This window comes from Echeneis naucrates, chromosome 13 (assembly GCF_900963305.1).
Source record: "Echeneis naucrates chromosome 13, fEcheNa1.1, whole genome shotgun sequence".
Classification (NCBI taxonomy): domain Eukaryota; kingdom Metazoa; phylum Chordata; class Actinopteri; order Carangiformes; family Echeneidae; genus Echeneis; species Echeneis naucrates.
The window spans coordinates 23550375-23578080 of NC_042523.1; the positions used below are offsets into that span (position 1 = coordinate 23550375).

Genomic DNA, 27706 nt, shown 5'->3' on the forward strand with positions numbered 1-27706 from the left:
TTCCCTGTTTAAGTTGTGTCGGAGGATGCACATGAGGCAGAGCTGCCTCTGGTGTGATGTTATACCGCCAATCAACAGTCGGTGGCGATGACGTCCAAAGAAGCTCAGAGAAGAAGAAACATCTGACGCACTTTTACTATATCAGGATGAGAAAAAAGACCAAGTGAAGCCAAAACATCACCTGCTGCTTTGTGAGCTGTCGTTTTGAAGCTTCCAGTTTGTTATTTCTCCTCTGATTGGGTGGTGCGGTCTGTCAGTCACACAGTAGCCCCGCCCCTAACTCCTCCCCTTTCCCTCTAGCATCAATTAAAAAATGAACATCATGTCGTGTTGAAGACTGCTGTCCCTCCTCCTCATCAGAGAGGAGGAGGGACATTTTCCCATAGACTTCAATATAAGGGAGGAGGAGGAGGGACATTTTCCCATAGACTTCAGTATAAGGGAGGAGGAGGAGGGACATTTTCCCATTGACTTCAATATAAGGGAGGAGGAGGAGGGACATTTTCCCATTGAATTCAATATAAGGGAGGAGGAGGAGGGACATTTTCCCATTGAATTCAACACAGTCTGACTTCTCAAGTTGCTTGTATAAAGATGGTCATTACATTTAGTCATGGAAACAAAATCAAACACATCTGCGTTTGTTCACTGTTTGTGCTTCTCTTGTCAAACAGACCGTTTGTACGTTTTGTGTCTCGACAAACGTACAAACAACACAATCAGTTGGCGACATCAAACTGTGAAATATTCCAGTTGTGTTCAGCAGCTGCCGGCCTGCATCGACACGACACGTTCGTGAGAGGTGAACGGGCAAGAACAGACAGTCCTGGAGATCTGGAACTGAGATCAGTCGGATTCCAAATCCAGAGGTGTGACTGCGGCCTGCGTTGTTGTGCGTTTGCTGAGTCGGCGTTCCCAAAGAGGAGAGAGGGCAGAAGCATCTCAGGCACTCCTGTGGAGATCTCACAGCTGAGACCATTCAAACAAAGTGAATATAAAGAGCTTCACTCCGTTTCTGTCCAACAGCTGCGCAGATGAGTCCGAAGATAAATCCCGCCCAGCCCTGCAGGAATGTGGCGTATAAATTAAAACGCAGCGGCCGCTGAGGCCTGCCGGATCCTAATCACCAGTTTGGTCGGGGAGGAAACACCAACTATGTCATGCTGCACACAATTACACAGTCTGCACAAACACAGCATCACTCAGTCTCACTGCTACACAATCAGCTTCACCACCGTGCTGACAAAAACACAACTCAGAGGACTCCCACGGCTGGTTGTGGGTTTACGTTTCCATATTTGTGCGACCTCAGGCTCATTGTGAGTCCGTCTGTGTTGTGTTCTATTCATGCCCGTGTTGGGCTCTTATGCTGTTTGTGTGACCGAGTGGAAGCTGCATTTAAAAATCGTAATTTACGGTTTAGCTCACAGGAGCATCAGCGTGTTTCAGCGAGACGTTCATATTTATCCCTCATTAAATGAACACCTGACTTCAGTCATGGTGTTTTCAGACGGCCTCACCTTCTCTGTTTACACACACTGACAGTAAATTAAAAACATTACGTCCACATATGAACTACTCTTCTTCAAACAGTCGAAATATTCACAGTCATGTGGTCACCATTACTGTCTCACTCATGATGAACGTACTCGATGGATTTAGATTTTAGCACACGTGTGTCAGACAGAGCAGCTCAGCTCGTTCATCTGAATCCACCTTCAGGTTTATATTTCTGGAGCAACACAGATTTCTTTATCCAGAAGAATGAACGCCTTGTGTACCGTGTTGGGGCGAGGCTGACCGGACAGGAAAACTGGGAGGGGGTGTGTGAAGAGAGAGTGAGAGGGAGGGGACCAGCAACAGCCAGACAGTGTGTGTCAGCAGTGTCGGCCACATGGCTTTAGTGTCTAACAGTGTGTGTTATGACCGTGAGCGACGTTAAAGTGTGTGAAGCAAGAGGAGAGGTGAGCGAGAGACCCTGACGACAGGAGGGGGAGAGAGAGAGAGAGAGAGAGAGAGAGAGAGAGAGAGAGAGAGAGAGAGAGAGAGAGAGAGACGGCTCTTTGGATCTCAGACATTTCTGTGTTTCTTTGTGTTGTTGTATTGTGACAGCAGCACCAGCAGAGCCGTCCCATCCTGTGTCTGAGCAGCAGTGGTGTGTTTGTGTAGTGTTGTGGTGTTACTGGACTATCCCACCACGCACACATTTACACACAGACACACACACACACACCGCCCGTCAGCATCCAGTCAGGTAGAGTCTTTAATATTGAAGGATAATTGTTGTTTTTAATGCACTGGGGTGAAGTGTTTGTGTGTGTGTGTTGTGTTGTGTTTGTTTGTTTGTTTTGTTGTTGTTGTTGTGGCTTTAAAAGCCTTCTGTCTGGATTCTCATCTTTGTTTGCACTGAAAGAGTCAAAGAAAGACGATGGACCTGCCTTCAGACGCCTTCACTGTCTCTCCCCATTGTGGGAATTTGGAGGTGTTTTCCTCTTCAGGGATTGTGTGTCAGCTCAGGTCAGGTTTGTCAGGTGGAGTCGTCGTTATTCTCCCGTTAACAGGAGGAGGTGTGGACCCAAACAGAGCTAAAAGCCTGACACCAGCAGACACTCCCTGCTGGGTGGTGATGTCATCAGATGCTGTTACAGAGCATGCTCAGTGCGTTCAGTGGAGAATGGCTCCGTCGCGTCTCGTCTTCGTGGTTGTTGCTCCTGTGAAAGTGTCAGAGCCTCTGAGTGAGACACTTCGTTGAGTTATTGTGTGTTTGTGTCTCTGAAAGGTGTTGTCAGCTGTTGTATTTCTACGGATGTACATAAAAACTTGAGTGTTGTTACTGGACTCTAAAAACCCAACAGCTGTCTGTTAGCTGATGTTAGCAGGTGTTAGCAGAAGTTAGCAGGTGTTAGCAGTTGTTAGCAAATGTTATCAGATTTTAGCAGGTGTTAACATATTTTAGCAGATATTAGCAGGTGTTAGCAGATTTTCGCAGGTGTTAGCAGATATTAGCAGGTGTTAGCAGATTTTAGCAGATATTAGCAGGTGTTAGCAGGTTTTAGCAGATGTTATCAGATGTTAGCAGATTTTAGCAGATATTAGCAGGTGTTAGCAGGTTTTAGCAGATGTTATCAGATGTTAGCAGATTTTAGCAGATATTAGCAGGTGTTAGCAGGTTTTAGCAGATGTTATCAGATGTTAGCAGATTTTAGCAGATATTAGCAGGTGTTAGCAGATGTTATCAGATGTTAGCAGATGTTATCAGATATTAGCAGGTGTTAGCAGATTTTAGCAGATGTTAGCAGGTGTTAGCAGATGTCAGCAGATGTAGCTTCATCAGTTCTCTGTGCTGAATGTGCAGTTAAGCAGCAGTTTGCTAACACAACTTTGCTGAGTGATGACGCGTCTGTTCCCCCGAATTCGACATAATTTTATCACAAAATTGTGTGATTTCTTTTCCAAACACTGTTATCAGCAGATGTATGATGCTAATTGTTCAGACGAACATTTAAAGTCGGCCAACAGCAGAAACAGCTCCTGAAAGCTCCTGGTTAATTAGACCTTTAATTGACCTTTAATTATACTTAATGAAATTCAGTTGGGCACCTTATAGTTGTATATTTATATTTCATGTATTTTTTGTATATAGCGTTATAAAGTGCTGCAATGTCTCCGTGTTTCAGTCAGTGTTTCTGTACCTGCAGGTAAACTCTGCCCATGATGCCCTGCTGAAACACAGACTGCTTTATGGGCCGGGGTGGTGGGGGGGCAGTGGGACCCAAACAGGGTTTGCCGTTGTTTGAACCTCCCGACCGAAGCAGAGCTGGGCCACATTTTTCGGGCGCCTGGCAGAGAAAACGCCTGTTTGGAGTTCCCAGACTGCAGCGACTCTCCAGCTCCTGATAATAAATCCTTTGTTATGTGAGCTCATTCTGTTAAGAGCATAATCAGGCCAGCACAGAGGCACTCTATCTGCCCCCCCCCCCTCCTCTGGGTGATCCTCTCCTGCTATTAGCGATGCTGCTGACCTTGACTCATCAGACTGTTTACTTTTGTTTCCTGTTGTGAGTCTTGTTGTGTTTTCACCTTCAGCGCATTGTGGCAGTTTAGCGGAAGACCTGAGAGACCTGGATGAATTCATGGAGGGCCATTAGAAAACGTTGGCTGCTGCTGCTGCAGGTTGTGAATTCGTGCGTTGGTGCCGATTACCGGAGCTGTCAACGACCTCTGAGCGTAAACCTGAGCGGGCACATGACGCTAACTGAGGCTTCATCTTCGCTCCGAGCAGCAGAATCTAAATTCACTAAGCTGACAAGAAGATGTTGTTATAATCTGGGATTAAAATAATTAAAACACACTACCTGATAAAATGGAGAAGGATTAATAAAGTTAACATAAAAATATCTATTTCTACACGTTGCAGACGTCATTTTAACTCAGATTGATTAGTTGATGATGAATCACATTTCCTCTCTAATGTCAGCTGATCATTTCTGAGGTTGATATTAGAGCTTTAACTGACAGATGAAGCTACGTGATGGTTAAAATTTAATTAGTGATTAAATTTACATTTGAGCTGATTTCACATTAAAACACCACAAACAGCACGTTAAACTGTAGATTTGAACTTTTTGAGAGAAAGCAGATTCTGCTGAGCCGCTGAGTGTTTGTGAAGCTCTCACGTTTTGACGGGACTCAGAGGGAAATTGGTTTGTGCATCTTTGGCAGCAGCAGCAGCAGAAGAAGAAGAGCAGGAAGTGAGGCTGAGGTTACTACAGGTCAGCTCGGGGTCGTACGGCCCTGAAACGGCCGTCTGCTGCCTCTGCAACAGCTGCAACACGTCCACACACACACACACACACACACACGGGCAGCCAATCAGAACGCTCGTCACGCTCAGACTTGGACGTGAGCTGTACTGACTGTGTTTCTCACTTCAGCTCACCCGCTTTGACCTTTGACCTCCGACAGACTCGGACTGTCGTATAATTATTCACGCCGCCTGACCGACTGTGAGGAGTGTGCTGCAGTCTACTGTACACACACACACAGAAAACAGGCGTTGCCATGGTAACCCCGGCTTTGGCAGGGGCGGCGGTCTGGTAAAGGGATGATCTCATGGCGTTTGGCTTCTTCACCTGGCCTAGTTGGACACACACACAGACATTAGATTATAGAAAAAGATGATTTCTGCAGCAATAACAATAACATTAATATGAAATGAAAACAATCAAATCAAATTTTATTTGCGCTCTTAAAATACTAAATAGTTCAATTTCCAATGTAAAGAATGTATGACAGAATCTAATAAATCGCGGAGGATAAATTTCACCATGTACACTTCCAGAGGACACAAACATACAAATATAGAAAAGCAGCTTTAAAAAGAGTCCAGGATCCCAGTTTTTTTTTTCAATGTGGAGCGAATCACAGCAAATAGAATCAGATTTGAGAACTCTGTGTGAAACTCTGGAGCAGCTTTTGTTTAAACGCAGAGTTCAGGCGACGGATGAGTTTGAGAGAGGAAGCATCTCACGTGTGTTAAAGGATGGATTCAGGACAAAGATCCACAGTGGAGGGAAAAATGAGTACACGGAGAAAGTGTGTGTGTGTGTGTGTGTGTGTGTGTGTGAGTGTGTTACATGTTTTCCAGAAGCTGACCTTTGAGGAAGTTCAGTAAGTGTTTCCAGAAGCTGCTGAATGCCATGAGTGTGTAATGAGACAATACAAAGAGACACTCAGGTTTGTTGGACTGTTTGTAGGAGACGTTGCTGTTTTCCATGACTCAAAGGGATATCCCACGATGCACCAGCCTCCCTGCGCCGCCCCCGTCACTCACTTCCACCGCCAACAACTTTCATTCGAGTTCAGACAGCTGAGGCGTGAAAATATGAAGCCAGATCGGATTTTAAGGTTCCAGTCTGAATGAGCTGAAAGAAATCCAACTGCAGAGGAGAGAGAGAGGGAGGGTGAGTGACACTGGGAGTGTGTGTGTGTGTGTGTGTGTGTGTGTGTGTGTGTGTGTGAAGTGATGGACCAAAGGCAGGAAACTTTTCTTATATCAGTCTGTTTTTTAGTTTGACTGGAGCTCTGCTGCTTTCATCCGTCCATCCTCATCCTCCATCTTTGATTGTGACGTCCAGAGTCACGTCTCTACATCGGACGCTCCTATTGGCTCCAGTGAGTGATGTCACAGCCAATCAGAGAGTCTCTGGCTCACTCCTGTATGTTCCTGATAGAATCAGATATTGTCTGAGCTGTTATCTCCAATTACAGAGAACTTAAATGATTCACTGACGGAATCAGCTGATTCTGAATATTTGGAGATTTGGTGACATTTTAAAAAAGGTGACCTGATAAGGAAAAACACAGTGAATCCTGAATGTGGCTCCAAAAGAGTTAATAGCAAACATGATGTTTGAGATGCTGACACCAAAACTAACAATGCTATTTAACTGGCTTCATTTTAACACTAACTCACGTCTTATCACGGGACACATGAGACGTGGTCGTCAGTCTGGGTCCTGCAGTCCTGCTCCTCCTCTGGAGGATTACGGCTGTTGAAAGAGTCTCTTTGTGCCCGCGGGGCTGGAATGCCGGTCCAGCTCCACGTCTTTGGGAAACACTGAGCCAAAAGTCAACGGAACCACTGAGCAATGGAATACCACGTTCCCAATGACTCCCCCCTCCTCCTCAGGATTCAGGCGTAATTGGAGACATGAGAGCCAACGTTTGCTTTTATTCCAGATGTTTTTGAGTGTGATCGCAGCTCACTTAGCTGGTCGTGTTTCTATATTTGTCACTAACTTTACGGAGAAAAAGGACGCAGAGCTGGTCGAGCAGACAACTGCTGAATCAGCTGCTTGTTTACATTCAGCCATTTCACTTTGTCCCCCCTGAGACTCAGTTGTATTGAAGCTGAGAAAATTTGGGTTTAAAACTGGACATGAGCTCTCTGTTGGCAGACAGGTGACGTCATTTTTCAACATTTTGATGCGGAAAACTTACGACTTCTGTTATTTTAGAAGAGGAAAGATTTGTTTTAGCATTCAAACAATTCAACTGGTTGACAGAAGTGGGTTAAAATACTTGAAGCATCATCTGAAGCTGCTCCTGTTTCTCCTCACCTCCGTTCTTATCTCATCCTGGTTTCACCGTCGCTGCTGCTTCACCTCTGAGGACTGATGCTTCTATTTAGGAATATGGAAAAGTTTGCTCTGCCTTTGCTTTATATTGAATATTAGAAACAGTAAAGATGGATTTCGCATGTCTGGAAACATTCTCAACTTCTTAACGGCCACAAAGCTGATGGAAAAATTGTTGGATGTGTGTTTGTATGAGAGAAGGAGCCAGTTTGTTCTTTTCAAAGAGTAAAAGAAAATCACATTTTTTTCGTTGTTTCCACGCGGCTCCGTCAGGAACACTGAGTCATGGCTGCCTCCAGCTCGGAGAGGTTGGTGGATCACTGTGGTTTGGATGATGAGCGGCTCTGAGGTGTCATTTCTGCCGTCACTGGATCCGATAATCCGATAATGACGACCCCTCTGATCCTCACACAGCCGTAATTTCACCTCTTTGGTGAAAAACACACACTTCAGCAGGTTGTCAGTCGCACTATATGTGTCCTGCTACTATCTTTGTTTACCTCCAGTGTGTTTGTGTGATATAACCGTCCATCTGTCAGCTCGGCTCCACCTAACAGCAGTCGTTAAAGAGGCTGAGATTCACTTCACTCACCTGCTTTTTAGTTTCCGGCCCTCAGTGCGTTCAGTTTGTCTACATGAGTGCGCACAATCGTGTGTGTGCGTGTTTCTGTGCAACACGAGGCAGCTGGTGTGTTTAGCTTCCTACCGATGGTGGCGTCCCTCCAACGCTCAGCGCTTGGTGCCAAAATAATGGATCTGTGTTTGCTCTCTCTGTTGGTGCTGTGAGGGACACGCTGGCATCGCTACGTGCACAGATTAGCATTTTAATGTCTGCTTCTTATCCGTGGAAAAACACTGTACTGCACCGAGGTGACCATTCAGACCTTCATTCCATCTAAACACCATCAGGGGGCGACTCCACTGGTTGAAAAGAAGAAGTCAGGTTGTGTTGAAGTCTATGGGAAAATGATGAGTTTATGATCTCAGTCTGAAATACAACATGATGTTCATTTTTTAAATGACGCTCCATTTGGAGGGAAAGTGGAGGGGTTAGGGGGCGGGGCTTTACCACCCAATCAGGATGGAGTACAGAGCAGGTGAGATTCAAATATGGTGTCTTCTGGTTAAAAAAAAAAAAAAGCCAATATGGTTCCAGAATCTTTTCTTATTCCAGACGTGAACAGAAATCTCCATCTGTTCAAAGAGCTTTTTAAAGGTCTCTGACCTCGGCCTGTGTCACTTACAGGAAATGGTTGTTGGCTCACTTCGCCGTACAGGAAGTCCACATATAGTGACTCTCCCCGTCTGTCGTCTTCTTCCTCTATCTGTCTCACGCTTCCTCTTGTTGTTGGCGCGCTTTCTTCGGAGTCTGGGAATCATAAAGAACAACTTTAGCTAACACCAGCATGAAAGCATGTACGACAACCACCGTTTCCTTCGATGACGTTATTTTTATTTTAATCTGACAGGAGATGAGAGCGTCAGCAGGATTAGTGACGCTGGAACAGAAATCTATAAAAATGTTTGGGCTGTTATTTTTCTTTCCAGAAGTTAACTTTGCATTTCCGTGTTTTCCGGGCTGAGCGTGAAGCCCTGTGGGGACACTTGTCCTCCGCTGTGGTGTCTCTGTAGAAAAATACAATATTGTGTATTGTGAATTCATAACAACAGGATCATTATTCACAGCAGTAGTTATGTCAGGAGTCCCAGTGGAGTTTGTGATGATGTCAAACCTGGAGTTTTGTCGCATCAGTAACTGATTGGAAAATGATCATAAAAGATCTGAAGTCTGTCGTGACACTTTAGACTTTCACTTCACTTACTGGCTCAGTCAACATTTTAATCTGTTTATGGACTCATTATGATCATTTTGGGTTTAGATGCTTCCAGAGTGAAGAGAGGTCTGTTATTTTTTTACAGTTTTTAAAGATAATCACATACAGCATCTTCTCCAGGATGTGTTTAAGTGTTTAAGCCTTCCCTGTTCGATTTCCTGCCTTTATTCTCTCATGTTATTCATCAGATAAAACATTAGGCTAAACAAAAAGTTCTTGTTGGTGTTTGTGAATTAAGTTGTGTTCTCAGGGTCATTTAGTGACGTCATGAGAGAGCTGACATTTTGATTAAGTCTCTTCTGGAGGTGTTTCAGTGTGCTGCTGATAGAAACTCGATGGAAAACATTCGAGGACAGTTCTAACATCATCTTGGCTGATTCTTTACTTCCTCTGTCCAAACATTTAGTAATATTTGCAGAATGAATAGGCAGTGTGTGTTGGGTGGGAACGAACTGAACCACGGCGGTCTGTGGATGCTGGGTGTCGTCACCTTGTGGTTTCATATGTGAGAACCATCCTGTCTCACTCCCATAAATCCGCTCGGAGCTGAACATCCACAAACGCACACTTGTTTAATTTATGTTCAGTTTGTGAGCTGTTGTAACAGTCTTGTCTTGTTGTTATGATTTTGTTTTCAAATCAATCATTCATTAGTTTACAGCACGGATAAATACAGCTGAGAGAAGCACTTATCTCTGACATGTTGCTCCATCAACACCAACATTTTCGGCTATTTAGCTCTTATTATTTGCAGACTGAACAAAGTTTGGAGTCTCCGCAGAGAAGGAACCTGCAGCAGATCTTCCCTCCGTCCCACGGTGCCAGTTTCTGCTGCATTTCTGTGGTTTTTCTCTAAAAACAGAATGTGTCGTTTGGTTTTTACCACATCCAGCTGGGAAACGCTCGCTAACGCTGCAGTGTAAAGATACGGCTCCCTGAAATAGCACGAATTTATCAGTTAGAGTCTCCGTCAGTTTCCTGAGCAGACGGCTGTGTGGTGCAGCCGGAAAGTCTCTCCACAAACAGGACATTTACCTGAAATGTAACGTAGATCAACCTCTTTATACAGTAACACACACACACACACACAAAAATAAAAGAAGCACATCGATGAGCTTTCGATGTTGTAATTCAGAATCAGATGTGATCTGCATCTCTCAACTTGCTGCCATCCCTTAGACATCTCGAATGCAGACGAAAAGTAGGTGCTACAAATACAGATGTCCCCTGAACACCTCAAATAAAGACTGTTGGGAGAGAAGGGAGAATTCTGTCATTTCCAGATGTCCCCTGAAGGCCTCACGTGCAGTCCCTCTCGTGGACTGGACTCTTGGCCTTTGCCTAATTTGCCTCCTGTTTCTGTTCTTGGTGTTGCGTCACAGCTTCTTGTGAAATTCTGGCCAGATGCGGACTGAAAAAGTGTCACAACGACAAGCAAAAAGAAGTCCAACCGTCAGAAAGACCGACAGAAGGCAAGGAAAAAATAAAAAATGAGAAATTATGGCGAGAAAGAGAGCGAGAGAGAGAACAAAGTGTGATAACCCGGCAGAGAGACGGAGGATTATCCAACAGACTCCGCTATCAGAGCTCAGAGACAGAGAGATAGAAAGTGTGAGCTCGTCTTCTGTCCGCACACTCCTGCTCCATCATCCGACTATCTGTTTGGTGGCCATGTTGTCTGAGCTTTCCCCCTCTGCATCATGATTCTTACATTTCAAGGTCTCAGTCACAACAACTGCTCATGACTGCTGGGAATCCTTTTCTCAGCTCAGAAGATGATTGACATAAAGACATAAAGACTTCCTCTGTGTTAACAGGCTCTCCATCACAGAGCCTTCAGTTCGATGTGAAGCACAAAATATGACCCTTTCTGTGCAGTTTATCATGATATCGTTTCTGAGCGAGATGTTTAAGAATGTAGATTAAAACAGAATAGAGAAAATATATTTGATTGCATTCTGCACTGAATCAGATCGAACTTTCCAAACAAACCCCGTCTGCAGCGTTTCATTTTGTTCACCCTTTCATTTTTTATCCTCCACCTAGTTGGCAAACTGTCCCACTTCCATCCATCCGCACCACGTTTGGAGACTCCATCGCTTTCATAACCCCGTGAAAAAAGAGAAGTTCCCTCATGTGTGAAAGAGAACAATGCCAGCCTTTCTGCGCTGGCATGAGAGGAGCAGAGGGAGGGAAAGACTGAGAGGTCTGCGTGTTCCCCGTCAGAGTTTGTGGATCTGAAGGAAAGAAAAGCTGCTGATCCCCCGACAGAGTCTGACAGCTCAGAGCTGCTCTGATGTGGCGACAACAAACAAACATAGAACTTCAAAAGGTCGAAATAAAAAGTACATTTAACGGCAAAGAGGGATTTCTGGCCCAAGTACAAAGAAAGGGAGTAAAAGGCAAGAGCCTGTTTATCCCCATCGTTTCATTTAGGGCTTTCTCTTAAACCAAAAACAGACTCGGCTGATTAGTTCGCTGAGATTTTTATGGAGATGCTATTTTTATTCTTCCCCTGATTATCTTCCTTTACTTTTTATATCTTGAAGTTTTATTGTTTCTGTGTTGTGTGAATGTGTGTAAGAGAGCAACAGACTGTTGAATATCAATTATCTAGTAATCAGATTTATTTATTAAAATGACTGATTACTGCAGACAACTATGAAGTCGTATTTTTGTTTAGTGCGCCATTCGATCTGATTTATCTAAATGAGATTAGATGATTATAAATGTGATCATCTGTCTTCTTCCTCCGAGCCGTCGAGCTCCATTGATCTGAAGTGCTACATCACAGGGGTTTCCAACGTGGGGGTCGGGGACCCTGGAGGGGTCGCAGATAAATCTGAGAGGCAGCGAGCTGTTTAATGAGACAGCAGCGAAGAACAAACGCATAGCAAACATTTCTGCTGCCTAAGGTCACTTTAAAACTTCATCCCTTTTTTCTGGGATCACTCACGCCGCCTTAGATGGTTGGACATATGTTTGCTGAGTTAAGTGTGGATCAGCTTAAAGATGAAACGTCACACCAACCCTCCTGTCGGCTGGAGATCTGTAAGGAAAGACGTGGCGTTAGTGTGCAGTCCATTCACCAAACCCACAGAGGAATCCTTTTTCTCACAGAGGTGGGAAATTTACCACCAGCCACATGATGGGACGTCCAGGAGAGGACAAAGACTTTCATTCTGCCTGCGGCCTCATATTTCTTAAATCTGACCACTTGGAATCACAAATATCAAGTTTCTTCTTACAAACTGATTGTTATAAAGCTCGACTCTGGTGGGACTCGAACCCACAACTTTTGAATCGCTTCCTTTATATATCTAGAAGTCCAACGCGCTATCCGTTGCGCCACAGAGCCACCTGCTGGCCTCACCTGCCCCACCTGCCCCTACCTGCCCCCACCACCTGCCTGATGGCAGCAGCTTCTTCTTCCTGCTTCAACATGTTCATCACTTCATTTCTGATGGAGTCACTTCAGTCATCATCCTCTCATCCTCCCTTCCTCTCCTCTCTTTTGATCACGGCTTACACACACACACACACACACACACTCTGTTATCTGGGACTTAGGTGCTGCCAGTCAGGAATGTAGGTCTCAGTTTAGCGGAGCAAGCAGCAACAAGTTCAGCTCCAGAACAAGAGTTTTTGTGGAGGAAACAGCGTGAAACAAAAGATCAAGACAAAGAAAGAAAATCAGTGTGGCTGTGGAGGAAACTGGATCAGACTGAGGACTGAGACTCTCTGCCTGAGGAGCAGCTCTCTGCCATGGAGGCGATGCATGTGCTGGACAACTGGGGAAAGGTAACAGCATGCAGCTTGGCTTGGGTTTACCCCCCCACCAGGCTGGAGGTTCACAGCTGCAGATCCACACTTCTCTGTGTTTTCTTGTCCGTTCTGTGGGTTTCTGTTTCAGGCTCACTCTGCTCAAAATCATTTCATGGGTCTGTTACTGCAGCAGTGTTGTGTGATCTTTGTGTTACCTGGAGGGCAGACATCATCACAAACACAATTCCTGCCTCTGCACAACAGCTTAGGCGTGCAAAAGACTGCAGGCACGCTCTGATCGCTGTAATTAGGTGTTGTGTGTGTGTTTTAACTTCTCCATGTGGTTTTTCTGTGTTTGTGTTTTCTCACTTTTCATTCAGAATCGATGTACTAATATAGACGTGGAATATATTTATAGATGTGTTCTGTGCTGAGTTGATGGAAATACCCAAAAATGAGTAAGGAGGGAGGAATTTGTGGGACTCGGGCCCCGTGTGTGTTTGTGTGTGCGTGTATGTGTTTTCACAGTGAGGCAAGAGAGCAGCCAAAGTGGCAGATTTCCAGGGAATGTGTCAAATACCAAGAGATTTAAAGGCATCTGTGTGTGTGTGTGTGTGTGTGTGTAACTTCCTCAGAGTGTGTGTCTAAATACCATCTGATGTGTGTGTGTGTGTGAAAATAATGACTCACACCTTGACACATCAGTGTCTGCGTGAGTGTGAAGCGGATTCCTAGTATACATGAATCCTCCTAAATTATTGTGAAAAAACTGTGAGTTTGAGACTTTAAAAACACTGGTAATGAAAACACAACCTCTAATGATTCAGTCATTTTTCTGGTCCGTGCTGATGTCATCGTGTCCTCCCTCAGGACCTTCATGTGTCGCAGGGAGACGTGGACGGCTCAGAGGACATGGACCGCCTGAACAGGAACATGCCCGAATGTGGACGACAAACACACCAGGTGTTACAGGTGAGTGTGATGATGCTTGTGTTTGTTGGACGGTGGTCTGGAAAGGGTGGGGGCAAAATGAAGGGGGTGGGGGTGAGTCACACACACACAGAGAAGCTTTATTGTTCTGAACTTGGCAGCCGTCACAGAAAGACTCTGTCATGTTTCATCAGTGTGTGAGCGTTGTTGCATGTTTCCAGTGTGTGTTCGTTCACACACACAAACACACACAGTGAGGGCTCTCTGCTCCTGATAACTGCACCCATTCATGTTAAATGTCACCACGCTGACAGACTTTTGGCTCGGAGAGTCTGAGTGAGGAGGCAGGAGGTCTGGACGCGTCCTGACAGCATCTGTCTGCTGTTGTAAAGCAGGAATCTTCAGACAGAGTCAGTAATTAGACAGACCCACAGATTGGACGTCTCGCTCCCCACCTGCTGGGGCAGACAATCCTATCAGGCATTAAAGGGTGGGCTGAGTGTCTGTGTGGTGAAATGAGATTAAACTTTAATCGTTCTGGAAACTGGGACGAAAGGAAAAGAAAAGTTTATGTTAAACACGTTACGGAAGAAACTAATTGTGACTGAAACTTGAAAACAAAGAAGAGAATCAGTCTAAAAACTGAAGCAGTTCTTCACATCAACACACCTCAGAGCGTGGACGCTGATCCGAGAAGAGTTCTGCCTTTAGATGTTTTATAACAGGAAAAAATGGACGTGCTGTTCGTATAAATGGATGATTCCCAAGCAGAAACCAGCTCAAGGACCCCTGGAGGTCCCCAGACCACACTTTGGGCACCACTGCACACACTGAGCGAGACAATATTTCATACGTGCAGAAAAAGTCAAATATGCACGAAGATCAGAGAGAAAAATCTTCCAGTAGTTTTTCTGTTGGTGCAGTGTGAGAGCGCAGAGGCCACATGGGAGCAGCAGCACACAGCAGATCGGGATCCTGGATCCCTGTGGGCGCCTCCCATCACTCCCAGTACACCAATCCTCTTAGAGCTGACCCAACTCCGCCGACAGTCAGATAATCCCGTTAGGACACACGCGGCCCATGTAAGGGGTCAGAACTGGGACAGAAAGATGAGCGACCGCACAGCCAGAGGTCATTTCACACAGAATTAACATGATTAGTGTGTTTACTGAATCACGAAGGCCTGAAAGCACAGACGTCCGGGTTTCCCCCGACGAGAGTGAAATCAGTCGATCGGACGATGAAGATTCTTTCTCTGACTCGTTTAATGAATCAAGCTGTCAGTCAGCAGTTTCATGTTTTACAGACAGTAAAGCAACAGCCAGGATTTCTGCTTTTTGAGCTGTTTCCTGCCAGCTGTGGATTTATATTCATATATTTAACCATTAATGATTTGTGGACCTGCTCAGAATGTGAGTGGTGAATAAATTACAGGAAGACAAAGACGGATCACATGAATGAACATGCATGTGTGAAATACATAGTGGGGCTAATCAGAAGGTCGCTGGTGATCCGTTTTCCTTTATATTATTAATATGGCAAGTGATCTTAATAATATTTAGGAGGAAAATCTGTCTGTTTGCTGCTCCAGTTTAAAGTTTGTGGCACACTGACAGGAGGCTGAGCTGCAGCAGCAGAACTAATTAATTTTATCATGTGAAAGCAGAAGGTGAAACTCCAGGAACGCGTTCTGCTGCAGTTAAACAGTAAGAAGACGCCGCCGCTCTCTGAAAAGCCTCCAGGAGCTTCATGCTTCTTAATTGCAGAGTGCAGTTGCCATGGCAACGTCCCTTCCCCCGCCTTACCGAGCCGACAACGCAGGAGGAGGACACACAAACAGACACACACATCTCCAACAGAGATGGGAATGGCCTCCTGTGAAGAAGATAGGCTCTCCTCTTCCTCTCACTGAACTCAGCCACACGCTCACATTTTTATTTCTCTATTGATTTTGCATCATGTCAGCTGACCAACAGGAAGTGGTTGTGGGTCAGGTCTTGGCCGTTTACAGTCCAGACAAAGGAGACACGAGGAAGTGACGTCTTCAGATTCAGAGCTGCAGATACTTCATCAGACTACACACAGTCTGCTGCAGTGTCTGAAACGAAACACTGACAGCTCATTTTGATGCATTTGTGCCGAATATTTATTTTTACCTAAAAATATGCTTTTCAAATCAACATTTTAAAGTACTGTCTGTTTTCAAAATCAATCTCCAACAGTAAAAATCAAACAAACACATAAAGTCATTCAGAGTAATCAAAAATCCAAAACGAGTCTCAGATAGCTTAGATGTAAAGTCATGTGACCTTTGACCTCCTCCGCAGAGCACCCCATTGGACCTAATTGAGACTGGAAAGGGGCTGAAGTTCCAGGCAGAGCGCCCCCACCTGGTGAGCCTGGGCAGTGGACGCCTGAGTACGGCCATCACCCTGCTGCCGCTGGCCGAGGGTGAGACGTCAGCGCACAATAGTTTAACATCACATTGTTCTCGACTTTTGTTGCGCTCTTGAGTCTGTTTAATTTTATTTTATGGGATTTAAAGGATCAGAAAGACGCTTCAGATCGTTGTCTGTTTGTCTGAATGAGTCAGGTTTCAGCTAACACCACTGTGCCTTGACCTTTGACCTCTGGCCGGCCTGTTTGTGTGACTACCTGTGTGCACACTGGCCTTCTGTGTCTGCCTCAGTTCAACATGTGTGCAGATATTTTTATATTATATGTTATTTTCTTCCTCGTTTTAGGTGAAAATGCTTTTGATACATATTTCATTATTGACCTAAACATCAACTTTAAGTTTGTTACTGATGATCTGTTTAATCATAATTAATAATATCTGTGAGAAGTATGGGAACAGCGCTGTTTATGGAGAGACAGATTTAACGGCTTCTCTTCTGGCCTCAGGCCGGACCAGTCTGGGTCACGGCCCCATGGACATCAGCATCCAGGGCCCCGGGGTGGCTGCCCAGCACTGCTACATCGAGAACAGGGCGGGGGTCATCACGCTGCACCCCTGTGGAAACTTCTGTGCAGTCGACGGGCTGCAGGTCACAAAGCCGGTACGCCTGTCACAAGGTAAGGCCATTTTCCCATCATTCACTCTGCTGGCTTGGACCCGTTCTGGTCGGGAACTTAATGCTATCTAACGACCATCATCTCCGGTTTAGTCTGTGGGAAAATATCCCTCCTCCTCTCTGATGAATTTACAGTCTTCAACACAACATGATGTTCATTTTTTAAATGATGCTCCAATTAGAGGGAAACAGAGCAGGAAGAGGGGAGGGGCTAGGGGGCGGGGCTACTGTAGGATGGACAGACTGCACCACCCAATCAGGAGAGAGCACCGAGCAGGTTTCTAATTTGGTTTCTACTGGTTTTAAAAAGAGAGAAGCTAGCCGACAAACACAGCAGGCTGATGGTGACGTCACGGTGGGTTGACATTTGGCGACGTCGCTGTAGTTTCCATTTTCTCCTCCTGTGGAACAAACGTTACAGGAAAGCAGAGACCACATGTAATTCCACCTAATTCCACCTGAATGATCCCGGTGAGGCTGCAGATCGATTCCCGAGCTCTCTGAAGGCTCCAGGAAAATGGAGCCGAAGAGCCAGCAGGTCTGTTCCATCAGCTGATCCTCAGTCAGTCAGTCTGTGGTTGGCTGTGGGTGGATCGTTGCTGTTGTTGTTGTTGTTGATGAGGACTGTTTATATGTAGGAAGTTAACGGACCTAAACTCTGACACCAAACCTCCGGAGCAGAGAGATGTCGGACAGAAATCAAAACCTTTTGAACACTTCGCAGTTACACTTCTTTGGAAAAGGGAACAAAAACTAAACTCAGCATGAATTCTCATCTCATCGGATGACAGTTTTCAGATAAAACCTCATCTCTGAGCTGAAAGAGAAACATGAACCTGAACAAGAAATTCGATTTTTAATTCTTCATTTACAGGATCTGAATTTCTACTTTGAGCTTTGGCAGCACAACATGTGGCTCTGTGGCGCAATGGATAGCGCATTGGACTTCTAGATGGCTGTAGGAGAAGTGATTCAAAGGTTGTGGGTTCGAGTCCCACCAGAGTCGAGCTTTATGCGTTTCTGATAGAGACACAATGTGAACTGTACTTTAAAACAGCCTGTTAATAATATAATAATCCTAATCCATTCATAATTCATCTGAAGCTCTGGAACAGTGACGGCTTTGAGAGGAAGGCACCAAAATCTTTAATTGAACTGTAATATTAATAATATTAATATTTTCTTTTCCAGTAAACAATCATTCATAAAACAGTGATTTCCTCAAACACCAATTTTAAAGTTTCTATTTATTATTTGTAGACATTTTCTTACATGTTCATTTTGTGTTGTACACCCTTTGAATGAGTGTGTTGTGATTTAAAGCTGCCCCACAGTGTTTCATGGCTTTAGGGATACGGTCAGCAGCAGGCTGCAGCTGGATTTGAACACAGAGTGCTGTATTTACATGCATGTGCACAAACCACTGGGCCACCAGAGCCGCACCGATCCAACCTGCTGACACTCAGTTTTAGTCGTAGTTTAGTTGTGACAATTGTTCACGTTGTGTTTTAGATCCAGCTCAGTGTGACTCACAGGACGTGACTATCCCTCTGCTGGTGTGTGTTCTTACACTTAGTGTCATGCTAACAGCACACACACATTACATGGACTAATATCATTCTTTTTTAAATGCTGCGTCCTGGATAACTTTGTGGTGTGTGTGTGTGTGTGTGTGTGTGTGTGTGTGTGTCTTTTGGTATTCCAACCTGGACTGTGGTGAGGTAACCTGAGACACAGGGGCTATATTTACTGCCCCCTTTTACCCCTACACTGAGCCGCCTCTTGCCCCAGAGGAGGTTTCAGGTTGAGGGAAACTGTCTGACTCCTGAAGGGTCTGAGGTGGATCGAGTTGTGTCTGATACAGGAAGTAGGTCAGACTTGATTGGTCACTCCCATTAGACACTGAAATGACACATGATGACGTGTGTGTGTCGAGGACGCATCGTAATGAGTTGTGAGCAGACGCCGGCGTGTGTCACAGGTGATGTAACGCCGCCATCTGCTCTCTGAGCTTTTACATCTCCCTGGTAAACACTCCAGACCTTTTTTTTTTTTTTTTTTTAAATAGCTTTCACCCACCGGCAATACAATCTGTCGAAAATAAAGCAGCAACAAGTTGGTAAAGTTAACAAACTTGCCCAGCACACGTTCAGCGGTAATCCGCCTGGATTTACAGTGTAAATCAGAAGATTCAGAGGAGGGAAATCCCAGCAATGAAAGGGCGTGTTAGAACTAAGCCAGTTTGTTCACAGCAGGATGAGCTGATGTTTTAAAGGGATAAGAGCCGATCACCGCGGCCCAGCCTGATGGGAAACAAGAAAAAACTGACCTCGTGTGTGTTTGGGTCGTTCTGCAGCTGAGCTGAAGTTTCTATCTTTATCTGATCAGCAGCTCATTAATGACTGTCTGACTGTCTGAACACATCTGCGTTGATGACACAAGGCTGTTTTCCCCTGACAGACTGGACCAAACCTGTCCAGGGTCAACCTGGGATTAACCTTTGACCCCGAATAAACAGGATGTACAGTGAGTGGATGGATGAATATTCAGTTCATCACAGAATGAATGAGATGAACCACTTTGCCTTGTAGTTGTAGTTTTATGGGAATAAAAGCTAATAAAACAGTCGGGCTTGATAGAAAATGGCACATAAAAGTTTTACAGCTGATGCTGAATGTGTTGAATGCGACTCTTTATGGCCTTTAAGAAAAATAAAAATGTTCAGGCTTCACCTTTGTTCTGCTGCTGCAGTGATAAAGGGAGAGACACACCTGCCTCTTTCAAATTAAAACCAACTTTAGTGGCAAAGCTGATTGGAACAAACAAAAGAGAGCCATTAATGAGTAAAGCAGTGTTCTCAGTGGGTCTGTCTCTGTAGACCCCCCACACTCTCTTTAATTCTAACAGATCTCCACCTTCTTTCCTTCCTCCTCCTCCTCCCCCCCGGCGGCCGCTCCCTCCCTCCCTCCCCCGCTGACAGCGCTCCCTCTGCGGGCGGAGAGGTGACAGAGAGCCGGCTCAGAGTGAGGGAGACCCCGGACACCGGTCTGAATGAACCGAGTTCTTCTCTATTATTATTTTTAGTTATTTTTTTTAACAAACGGAGACAAGCTCTCATTGTTGAAGTTTATTTAAGAGATCTGATTTTTTTTTTTTTTTTTTTTGGAGATTATTATAACAAAAGCGCGTCTGGACAAAAACAAACAAACAAACAAAAAACACGTTTTTTATTTAAAGCATGAAAACGGCGAAGGAGAGGACGAGTGTCATTCCCCGGAGTTAAAGTAAGTCGGTGTGTTTGTCTTCATTTATCTGGAGGTTGTTTGTGTTTGTTAAACCGAGTTTGACTGTCGTCTTCGCTTTTAGTTTTATTTCCAGTCCAAACGCTCTTTCCACCAAACTGCGTGCAAAAGGCGCCAGATTTTAAAGTCCTGTCTGGATGTTTTTCAAGTTTCAAAAACAGGAGAACACAAATGAAGTTATATTATTAATTAACACGAGTTTCTGTTTAATTCGGCATGAATCCAGCCATCCTATCTTATACTAACGTTTAGTTAATCTCATATTACAAAGTTCTCTCACAGCTGCTGCTAGCTGCTGTTAGCAAGTCGTTAAACTTTGGCTTGTGTTCAAACAAAAAGCTATTTTGGGGTTTCTGCGAGGCCGATTTTCCCCCAATAATCCATTTAACACGATGGGGCTGTTAAATCAAACTAGAACGACAGCACTTTTCAGTCTGAGTGAGAAAACCTCAGACTGTGTGATTTTTCGCACGGAGTTTGGTCCTTCACCAAACAGGCAACATGGACACCTGCTCTGACTTTGCCCCCCCCCATGTGAGTTCTGCTTATTTATAGACTACAAATATATACAGGTTTGCTAAATCTGCCCCCCCGCAGTGTGTCTGTCTACTGTTACACTGCTGCTGCTGCCAATGTGACCTAATCAGGGCTGGAACTCAGTCAGAGTCCTCCAGGTCCTCCAGTTCAGTCTGCTCCAGGTCCAGGTCCAGATCCAGGACCAGGTCCAGGTCCAGGTCAAGGTCCAGGTCCAGGTCCAGGACCAGGTCTAGGCCCAGGACCAGGTCTAGATCTAGGTCCAGATCCAGGACCAGGTCCAGGTCCAGGACCAGGTCTAGGCCCAAGACCAGGTCTAGATCTAGGTCCAGATCCAGATCCAGGACCAGGTCTAGGCCCAGGACCAGGTCTAGATCTAGGTCCAGATCCAGGACCAGGTCCAGTTCTAGATCCAGATATAGGTCCAGATCCAGGTCTAGGACCAGGTCTAGATCTAGGTCCAGGTCCAGATTCAGGCCCAGATCCAGGTCCAGGTCCAGGTCTAGATCCAGATCTAAGTCCAGATCCAGATCCAGGTCCAGGTCCAGGCCCAGGTCTAGATCCAGATCTAGGTCCATGTCCAGGTCCAGGTCCAGATCCAGATCCAGATCCAGGTCCAGGGTTTAACTTTAGATTTATAGTTTACTTTGCACTTCATTCTTTATCTTTTGCTTTCTATCTGTATTTTTCACCCTTGTGACAAAGGTTATAATAAATAAAATAAAACAGAACAAGAAGGAGAACCAAACTTCCACTGAGGATTAACACATTCATTCACAGCAGAGGATGTGACGAGCCCCCTCCGACCCCCTCGTGTGCAAACATTCATCAGGCAGATGTGGACTCCCAGCGGAGCCACAGCTCAGGTCAAACAAGAAGAAAGAGTTGGGCAGCAGCTGGTGTGCATCAGTGTGTTGTTGTTGTTGTTGTTGACACAATCTTTGACCGTACATCCTCTGGCTTCCTGAAGGAGGTCAGGAACGAGACGGTAGTCAAACCTGCGAGTGTCAGGAACAGAACACGTCTTACACTTGTCTGAACATATTTGACTAAAGTACGTGTCCTTGCATCTTACTGAACTAATGCCCCACCCCAAAAACACTAAAACACCACAGCTGCTAGCATTTTTAAAGAAACACGGGTTCTTATTGTTTGTCGGAGCCAAACATGACAGTCCTACCAGCCTCTGTAAGCTCAACACAATCTGTCAGTCACCGTCCCAGAATGCAACATGCTGCAATTTACTGTTGCGAAAATGACTTTTGTGCTACTTGACAGTGAAATGTTAAGGGTTGGGAGTGAAGAAGAGACAAGAATAGAGACTTCATTGTGAGCAGAGCAAACAACACTGGAGCTTTAAGTCAAGCTGGTGCACGAACAGAAAAAAAGGCTTTTGAAAGCAGCATAAAACACAAAGACATCATTTGGCAATGAGAGATAAATGAATGAATGAGTGGAGGAGATTATATCATTGAAGCAGTTTGAGTGATTCTATTATCATTAAATCTGGGTTGATTTCTTTTGTTGTGCTCTTTTAAAACAGGAAGGTCAGATCAGCATCTTTGATTTCGGTCAATTTGGTTCAGCGTCTTGTGACCTCAATTTGTTGTAGACAAGAAAATAATCAGTACGGAAAGAGCAAATTACAGCAGCGTGGGAGCGAAGTAACACACCTTAAGGTGCAGATGTTCAGCAACAACCCACCTCTGAAGCAGCTCACATAGTTTGTGTTGATACTGATTGATCCTCTGGCCTGCAGCCATCTGCCTCTGGGAGCATGTTTAACAGCAGGGTTGGTTGGCTGAGCGGGGGTGGGGGGGCGGATGGGCAGGGAACATCTGTTCGGACAAGCAGTGACCGGCGTCCGACCGTTATTGTGATGAGCGTCCACTGGAGACAGCAGCTGATGCTGCGAGCGGCGGCGGGGATGTTTTAATGTCGCTGCTAATTATAACAGTTACACAAAGTGATTTCTGGCTCTGGAGGGAGATACATGGACAGTTGCATAATGGGAAATGTCGGATTTAAGGTTTGATTTCTGTCTTTTAACCCTCAGAAGCCCACAGACGTTTAGCTGTTTCCAAATATCATGTTGTTTTTAGAGCTTTGTGGTGATTTGAGCAGTTTTTTCCTCTTTAAAGGAGAGAATCAGTCCGACTCTCTGACTCCTTCTGTGTTCATCCGTCCATCCTCATCCTCCATCTTTGATTGTGACTTCCAGAGTCACGTCTCTACATCGGACGCTCCTATTGGCTCCAGTAGGTGACGTCACAGCAAATCAGAGAGTCTCTGGATCAGTCCTGAATGTTTCTGACAGATTAAAGACAATCAGATATTTGGAGCTGATTTTTCATCTTTAATGAGCAGAACTCCTGATCAGATAAAGACAGAAACGACCCAAACACATGAGAGGAACTTTTCTGTGGAGAGGAAGGAAACTTTCAGAGTGTTTTTAGTGAGTTCTGGCTTTCTTGGCCACTATCTCAGAGTTGAACTGAGTCAGACAGAATTAGTTGAGGTTTAGTTGGTTCTGAGTTTGTGGAGATTTGGTGACATTTGGAAAAATTTCTGAAGGAAAAACACAAAGGGATGAAAAAAGCCTAAATGAATCCCTGCAGAACCACTTTAACGTTTAAAGAGTCTGGTAATTAGATTTTCAAAGTCGATATTGATGAAGAATCTTTTTCTGGTCAGTGTGTAAAACACTTCAAACTGTTAATTAGTCACACACTTTCAACTACAAGTCAGTTTCATGCTAATTACATCCATCTTAAGGACTTTGTAGAATCTTTAACACGTCTTTGAAACACTTCGCTCTCCAGGATGACAACTGCGAGCTTCTTAATTGAAAATACCACTGAACTCCTTCAACTTTGATGTGGTAAATGTGGTTTCGGAGGTTTTGGTTTCTGCTACCAGTATGAAATGTTAACAATGAGAGTGAAGAGTTTGTGTGACGTGGTTTTCTGCTGCAGAATGGATCAGCTGTCCAGGTCCAAAGATTGTCTGTTTGTCTGTTTAGAAACCAGGAGAACGTTCCACAGAAGGCTCTGTGGAACAGTGGATAGTGCGTTGGACTCCTGGTTAAACACAGAGGAAGCGGTTCAACGGTTGTGGGTTGGATTCCCACCAGAGTCGAGCTTCATATCATTTAATGTACAACACAACAAATGCACTTTGTCAGTGTCGGGCTGTTTAGAGACGTCAGAAGGTTTCCAGCCGGCGGATATGTCAGACAGGTGTCAACCCACTGTGATGGTAGCCCCGCCCCCTAACCCTCCCCCTCCTTCCTGGTCTGTCTCCCTGTAAACTTAAAAAATGAACATCATGTTGTATTGAAGACTGTAAACTACAGACTGTGACTAGAAACTCGTCAGAGAGGAGGAGGGACATTTTCCCATTGACTTCAACACAATCTGACTATTCACAACCACATTAGATGGAGAGGAAAGGGAGTTTAAGGCTCTTCGCTCCACTTCCAGGTCTATAAACTGTCAAAGTTCTTCCAAGCTTTTATTTGCTCAGATGGTTTTCCAAACGTCAGGGATCGGCCCTCCCTCCTCCTCCTCCTCTTTCCGATGTCTTTCTCTGGTATGTGCGTCTGTGTTTGACGGCCCCCGGCTTGGTGGAAGGCGGTCATTGATTAACTGGTGGGTTTGACTCTCTGGCCTTTTGCTGAGGTTGTAAACCATCAGTCTTCCAGAGCAACCAGCGGCCATAGTTGTGGGCAGCGACAAAGCGACACTGTCTGGTGGCGACGCCTTTGTTTGTCACGCAGCGCAATAAAAATCACAAAATGACCAAAGTTTTCTCGTCACAGTTAACTGATGGTGAATGAAAGTTTTCTGCTGTTTGAATTAGAGTCAGGATTTATTTACCACGGAGGAAATGTCTCCAAACTGCTGTAGAAATCCAGTTTTTATGCTCTACATGGAGTCGAAGCTGTTTTGATTTGCTTTTGGAGCTTCTTTTCGCCTTTGTTTGGAGAGACGCTGCCGTTCGGACACAGCCTTCATGAAATGTGTTCCATCAGGCCTGAAGGTCTACGCTGAAGGTCTAGCCTGGCCTCATGATTTGTCATCTCTTGTCCACAAACATGAAGAAGAGGAAGAGTGATCGCTCCTCATCATCCAGCTGTCGTTAGCTACAGTTCATTATGTCGATGGATCGTTAGTGCCGGTTTAGAACCTCCACGCTTCAGTGTTTCTGCCGCAGTATTTCAGACCACGTCATTAAAGATGTTGTGTTCATGAACAACCAGTCATTATTCATTTCCTGTTCCTCTTCACTGTCCCTTTCAAATAAAAACAGAAAACAAACAACAAGTTACAAATCACTGCACGACTTTGTCCGACTAGACTCGTCCTTTCTTTGTCAGGTCACTTTTATTCATACATCGCCAGGTCACAGACGGCATTCAGGTCCAGACCTTCTCTCTAAGCCAGGAAGAACCGTCTGCCTCACCAGGATCAGACCATGACGTGCTAATTACAGCCACAACAAACGTCAGTATAACGACATGATTGATCAGTGATCTGCTGGATAAAAACACTCTGGAACTGGAACCGAATTTTATACTTAAACTGAGGACGAAAGGCTGCATGTAGAAACTTTATTAAAGGAAATACCAATATAATCTTCTTTCCCTGTCACTCCTCTCTGCGTGCTCTCTTTGCTGTCTGGATCTGTCTGGACTGGATCCAGGATCCAGTCAACATGCTCGCATGAGATGAAAATACTGACTGACGAGACGGCGCAGAGGGAATAACGTGACAGCCCGTCCTGAGCTGAGCTGAAGGCTGCAGCCACCATGTGCTGGTTTCTAACACGAATTTATAGGTCCTGTCTCAGTGGAACAGTGATAAGTGTGACTCTTTAACACAACTCCTCCGACTCTACGTTAACTCATGCTCAGGGAATGCGAAGCCTTCTCGTTCCGACCACCTCTGGATCCTCTCATCTAATCTTCTGGGAAATGTACTTGAGGCCCGGCCGACGCACTGGAAAGATTTAACGTGGTCGTACCGCAAAATGATGGAATATTTGGTGCACAGACAGATTTCAGATAGGTCAAACAGTCCAGGACCGCCAACCACTTCTCTTTTAAATGCCACAATACCCTTTAGGCACGATGTGGCATTAGTGCTGATTGGCCTGAATGGTTGCAAATGAAAACTCACCGGGGTATAACATTATTATTCTTGACAGCTTTGGTATTAAGTTAGTCGTTTAGATGTTCCCTTTTTTTTATTTTTATTTTTTTAAGATTTTTCTGCTTTTTAAAGCGTACCCCTGCAGACTGACTCAGGATGAGGAAACCGCTCTCTGTGTAGCTTAAAGGTCCCGTAATGTAGAAAGTGGGATGTTAACAAAGCAGCATTGAGGTCGTTATTAATCCTTTTAAAGGGTCCGTGGAGAAAATACACAGTCACCGCTTTCAATCAGGTTTAGATGCAAAATCAGTCAGGATCCCTCGCTGCTGAAAAAAAGCTTCCATAGCTGCGCTGCTGAGATCATAAATCGATAAATTGCTCGGCCAGTTGACGGAAACTTAACCCCAACAGACTGAAAATCATTGACGTGATTGAGAAGCTTATTCCAGTTTTTAGTTTCTTCATTTTCATATCACCGTATCATTTGTGAGAAAATGGTGAAAAATGCAGAAAATCTTAATATGCTGGAGACCCAAGTTACCATTTTGTTGTATTTTATTGACTTAACACGAATGGATGATGTTTTTTGAAGAAGAACCGACAGGGATAGTAATGGTTAATTTTATCCTCTAAAATATGTTGGCACAAAACGTTTTGGTGTTTCTTCAGTAGTGTCTCTCTCTTTGGTGCAAAAGAAAATCTTTGTGTTTTTTATTTTGCTGACTGACAGCAGCTGTATTCGAATGTTCACCTTGACTCAGTCATTGTTTGTGCTACAGTCTGTTCTCTATAATCCACTTATTTATTTTAGAGGACGGGGTTGTTGTGTCCTTGTGTGATCTTCTGTATAATACTGTGTGTTTTCTTACAGTGAGCTCCTCGTGATATTTTCTATCATATGCAATATGAGCTGTAAAAGAATAATTTTACTAAACAAACACGAAAAATTGTAAAATGCTGTGATTTCGTTGTGATGATTTAATTATAGTACATTGCAGTATATTGTGCAGGTACTTTATTTTGATAGCGTGATATACTGATGAAAACCAGCAGTTCCTGGTTTGTGTTGAGTTGTTTCTTGGTCAAAGTGGATCCAGTCTGGGCTGAAAGATGCTGTTCTTGCACTAATACTCAGAGTGCACTCTCAGTGATGAAGGCTGAGATTAGGCCGGCAGCTCCTGGTGGACTTTTGAGGAAGAAATTGCTCTCTGAGGTCGAGGAATCAATCTAACTGATTAAACCCTGCACACACGGCTCCATCGTCCCCCCACCATCTCTGCCATGTCCTCTCCTGAATGACTTTGTGCACAGTAATTATGAAAATGGCGACGTGTCATATTTTCCCATTTCCTGGAAAGATGTTTGAAACACAGCTGTTGATTAAACAGCTCTCCGTTTCGCTGAGGTCGGCCCTTTAGGAAGCTAATCCTGAGATGTTGCGGACCGCCGGCTCTGGGAAGAATCCTGGTGTGTTTATCCCTGGTCAGAGGATTCTTCATGAAGGGTGGGAGGGTGGAGAAGGAGAAGAAGTGCTGGTGTGTTTTTAAATAACTGAAGCCAACACGGTCTTTCCAGATGTGGAGCTCAGAGCTTAAAAAAGATAAAAATGTGAGCCGATCCAGGATGAGCGGGAAACTGATGTATGGATGGACGAAGATGTTGTTATGTGTAACTGAAATGATCTGACATTGTTTCATGACCATGCACTAGCTGTGCCGTTTGGGTGGGAAGAGAGGTGGAATCTCTCCTTCTCCCAGATGAACAGTCAAATACTGATTAAATCATAAGGAGACTATAAGATTTAACGTGTTAACTATTTTACTGTCACTACAGTTGAAAAGCAGAAAATGCACCATCGGGGAGAAATCTGCTGTTTACGTTTCCGTAGGCTGAATAGGCCCTCAAACTGTTTAATAAAAACTGCTAAACCTCCTCTTTGGGATGTTTATTGATGCCTCCCGGTGCAGAGTGTGG

General features: G+C 44.7%; 1 protein-coding gene and 2 non-coding genes across 9 annotated transcripts in view; 2 read left to right on the forward strand and 1 right to left on the reverse strand.

Moving 5' to 3' along the window:
• Window positions 1–12242: 12242 nt before the first annotated feature.
• On the reverse strand, window positions 12243–12332 carry trnar-ucu (transfer RNA arginine (anticodon UCU)). The gene is given in 2 exon segments: window positions 12243–12278; window positions 12296–12332. It is a non-coding gene; the product is annotated as a tRNA-Arg (tRNA).
• A 193-nt stretch (window positions 12333–12525) lies between these two features.
• Window positions 12526–27706, forward strand: part of phldb1b (pleckstrin homology-like domain, family B, member 1b) — a 66441-nt gene continuing 51260 nt past the window's right edge. Inside the window, exons 1-4 of one of the 7 annotated variants that reach the window (XM_029518307.1) lie at window positions 12526–12775; window positions 13610–13711; window positions 15997–16120; window positions 16574–16744. In XM_029518307.1, the coding sequence (XP_029374167.1) occupies window positions 12740–12775; window positions 13610–13711; window positions 15997–16120; window positions 16574–16744 (433 nt within the window). In that variant the 5' untranslated portion in view covers window positions 12526–12739. The remainder of the gene's footprint in view (window positions 12776–13609; window positions 13712–15996; window positions 16121–16573; window positions 16745–27706) is intronic. The other 6 variants (XM_029518304.1, XM_029518301.1, XM_029518303.1 and 3 more) reach the window with 6 other exon arrangements.
• On the forward strand, window positions 17658–17749 carry trnar-ucu (transfer RNA arginine (anticodon UCU)). The gene is given in 2 exon segments: window positions 17658–17694; window positions 17714–17749. It is a non-coding gene; the product is annotated as a tRNA-Arg (tRNA).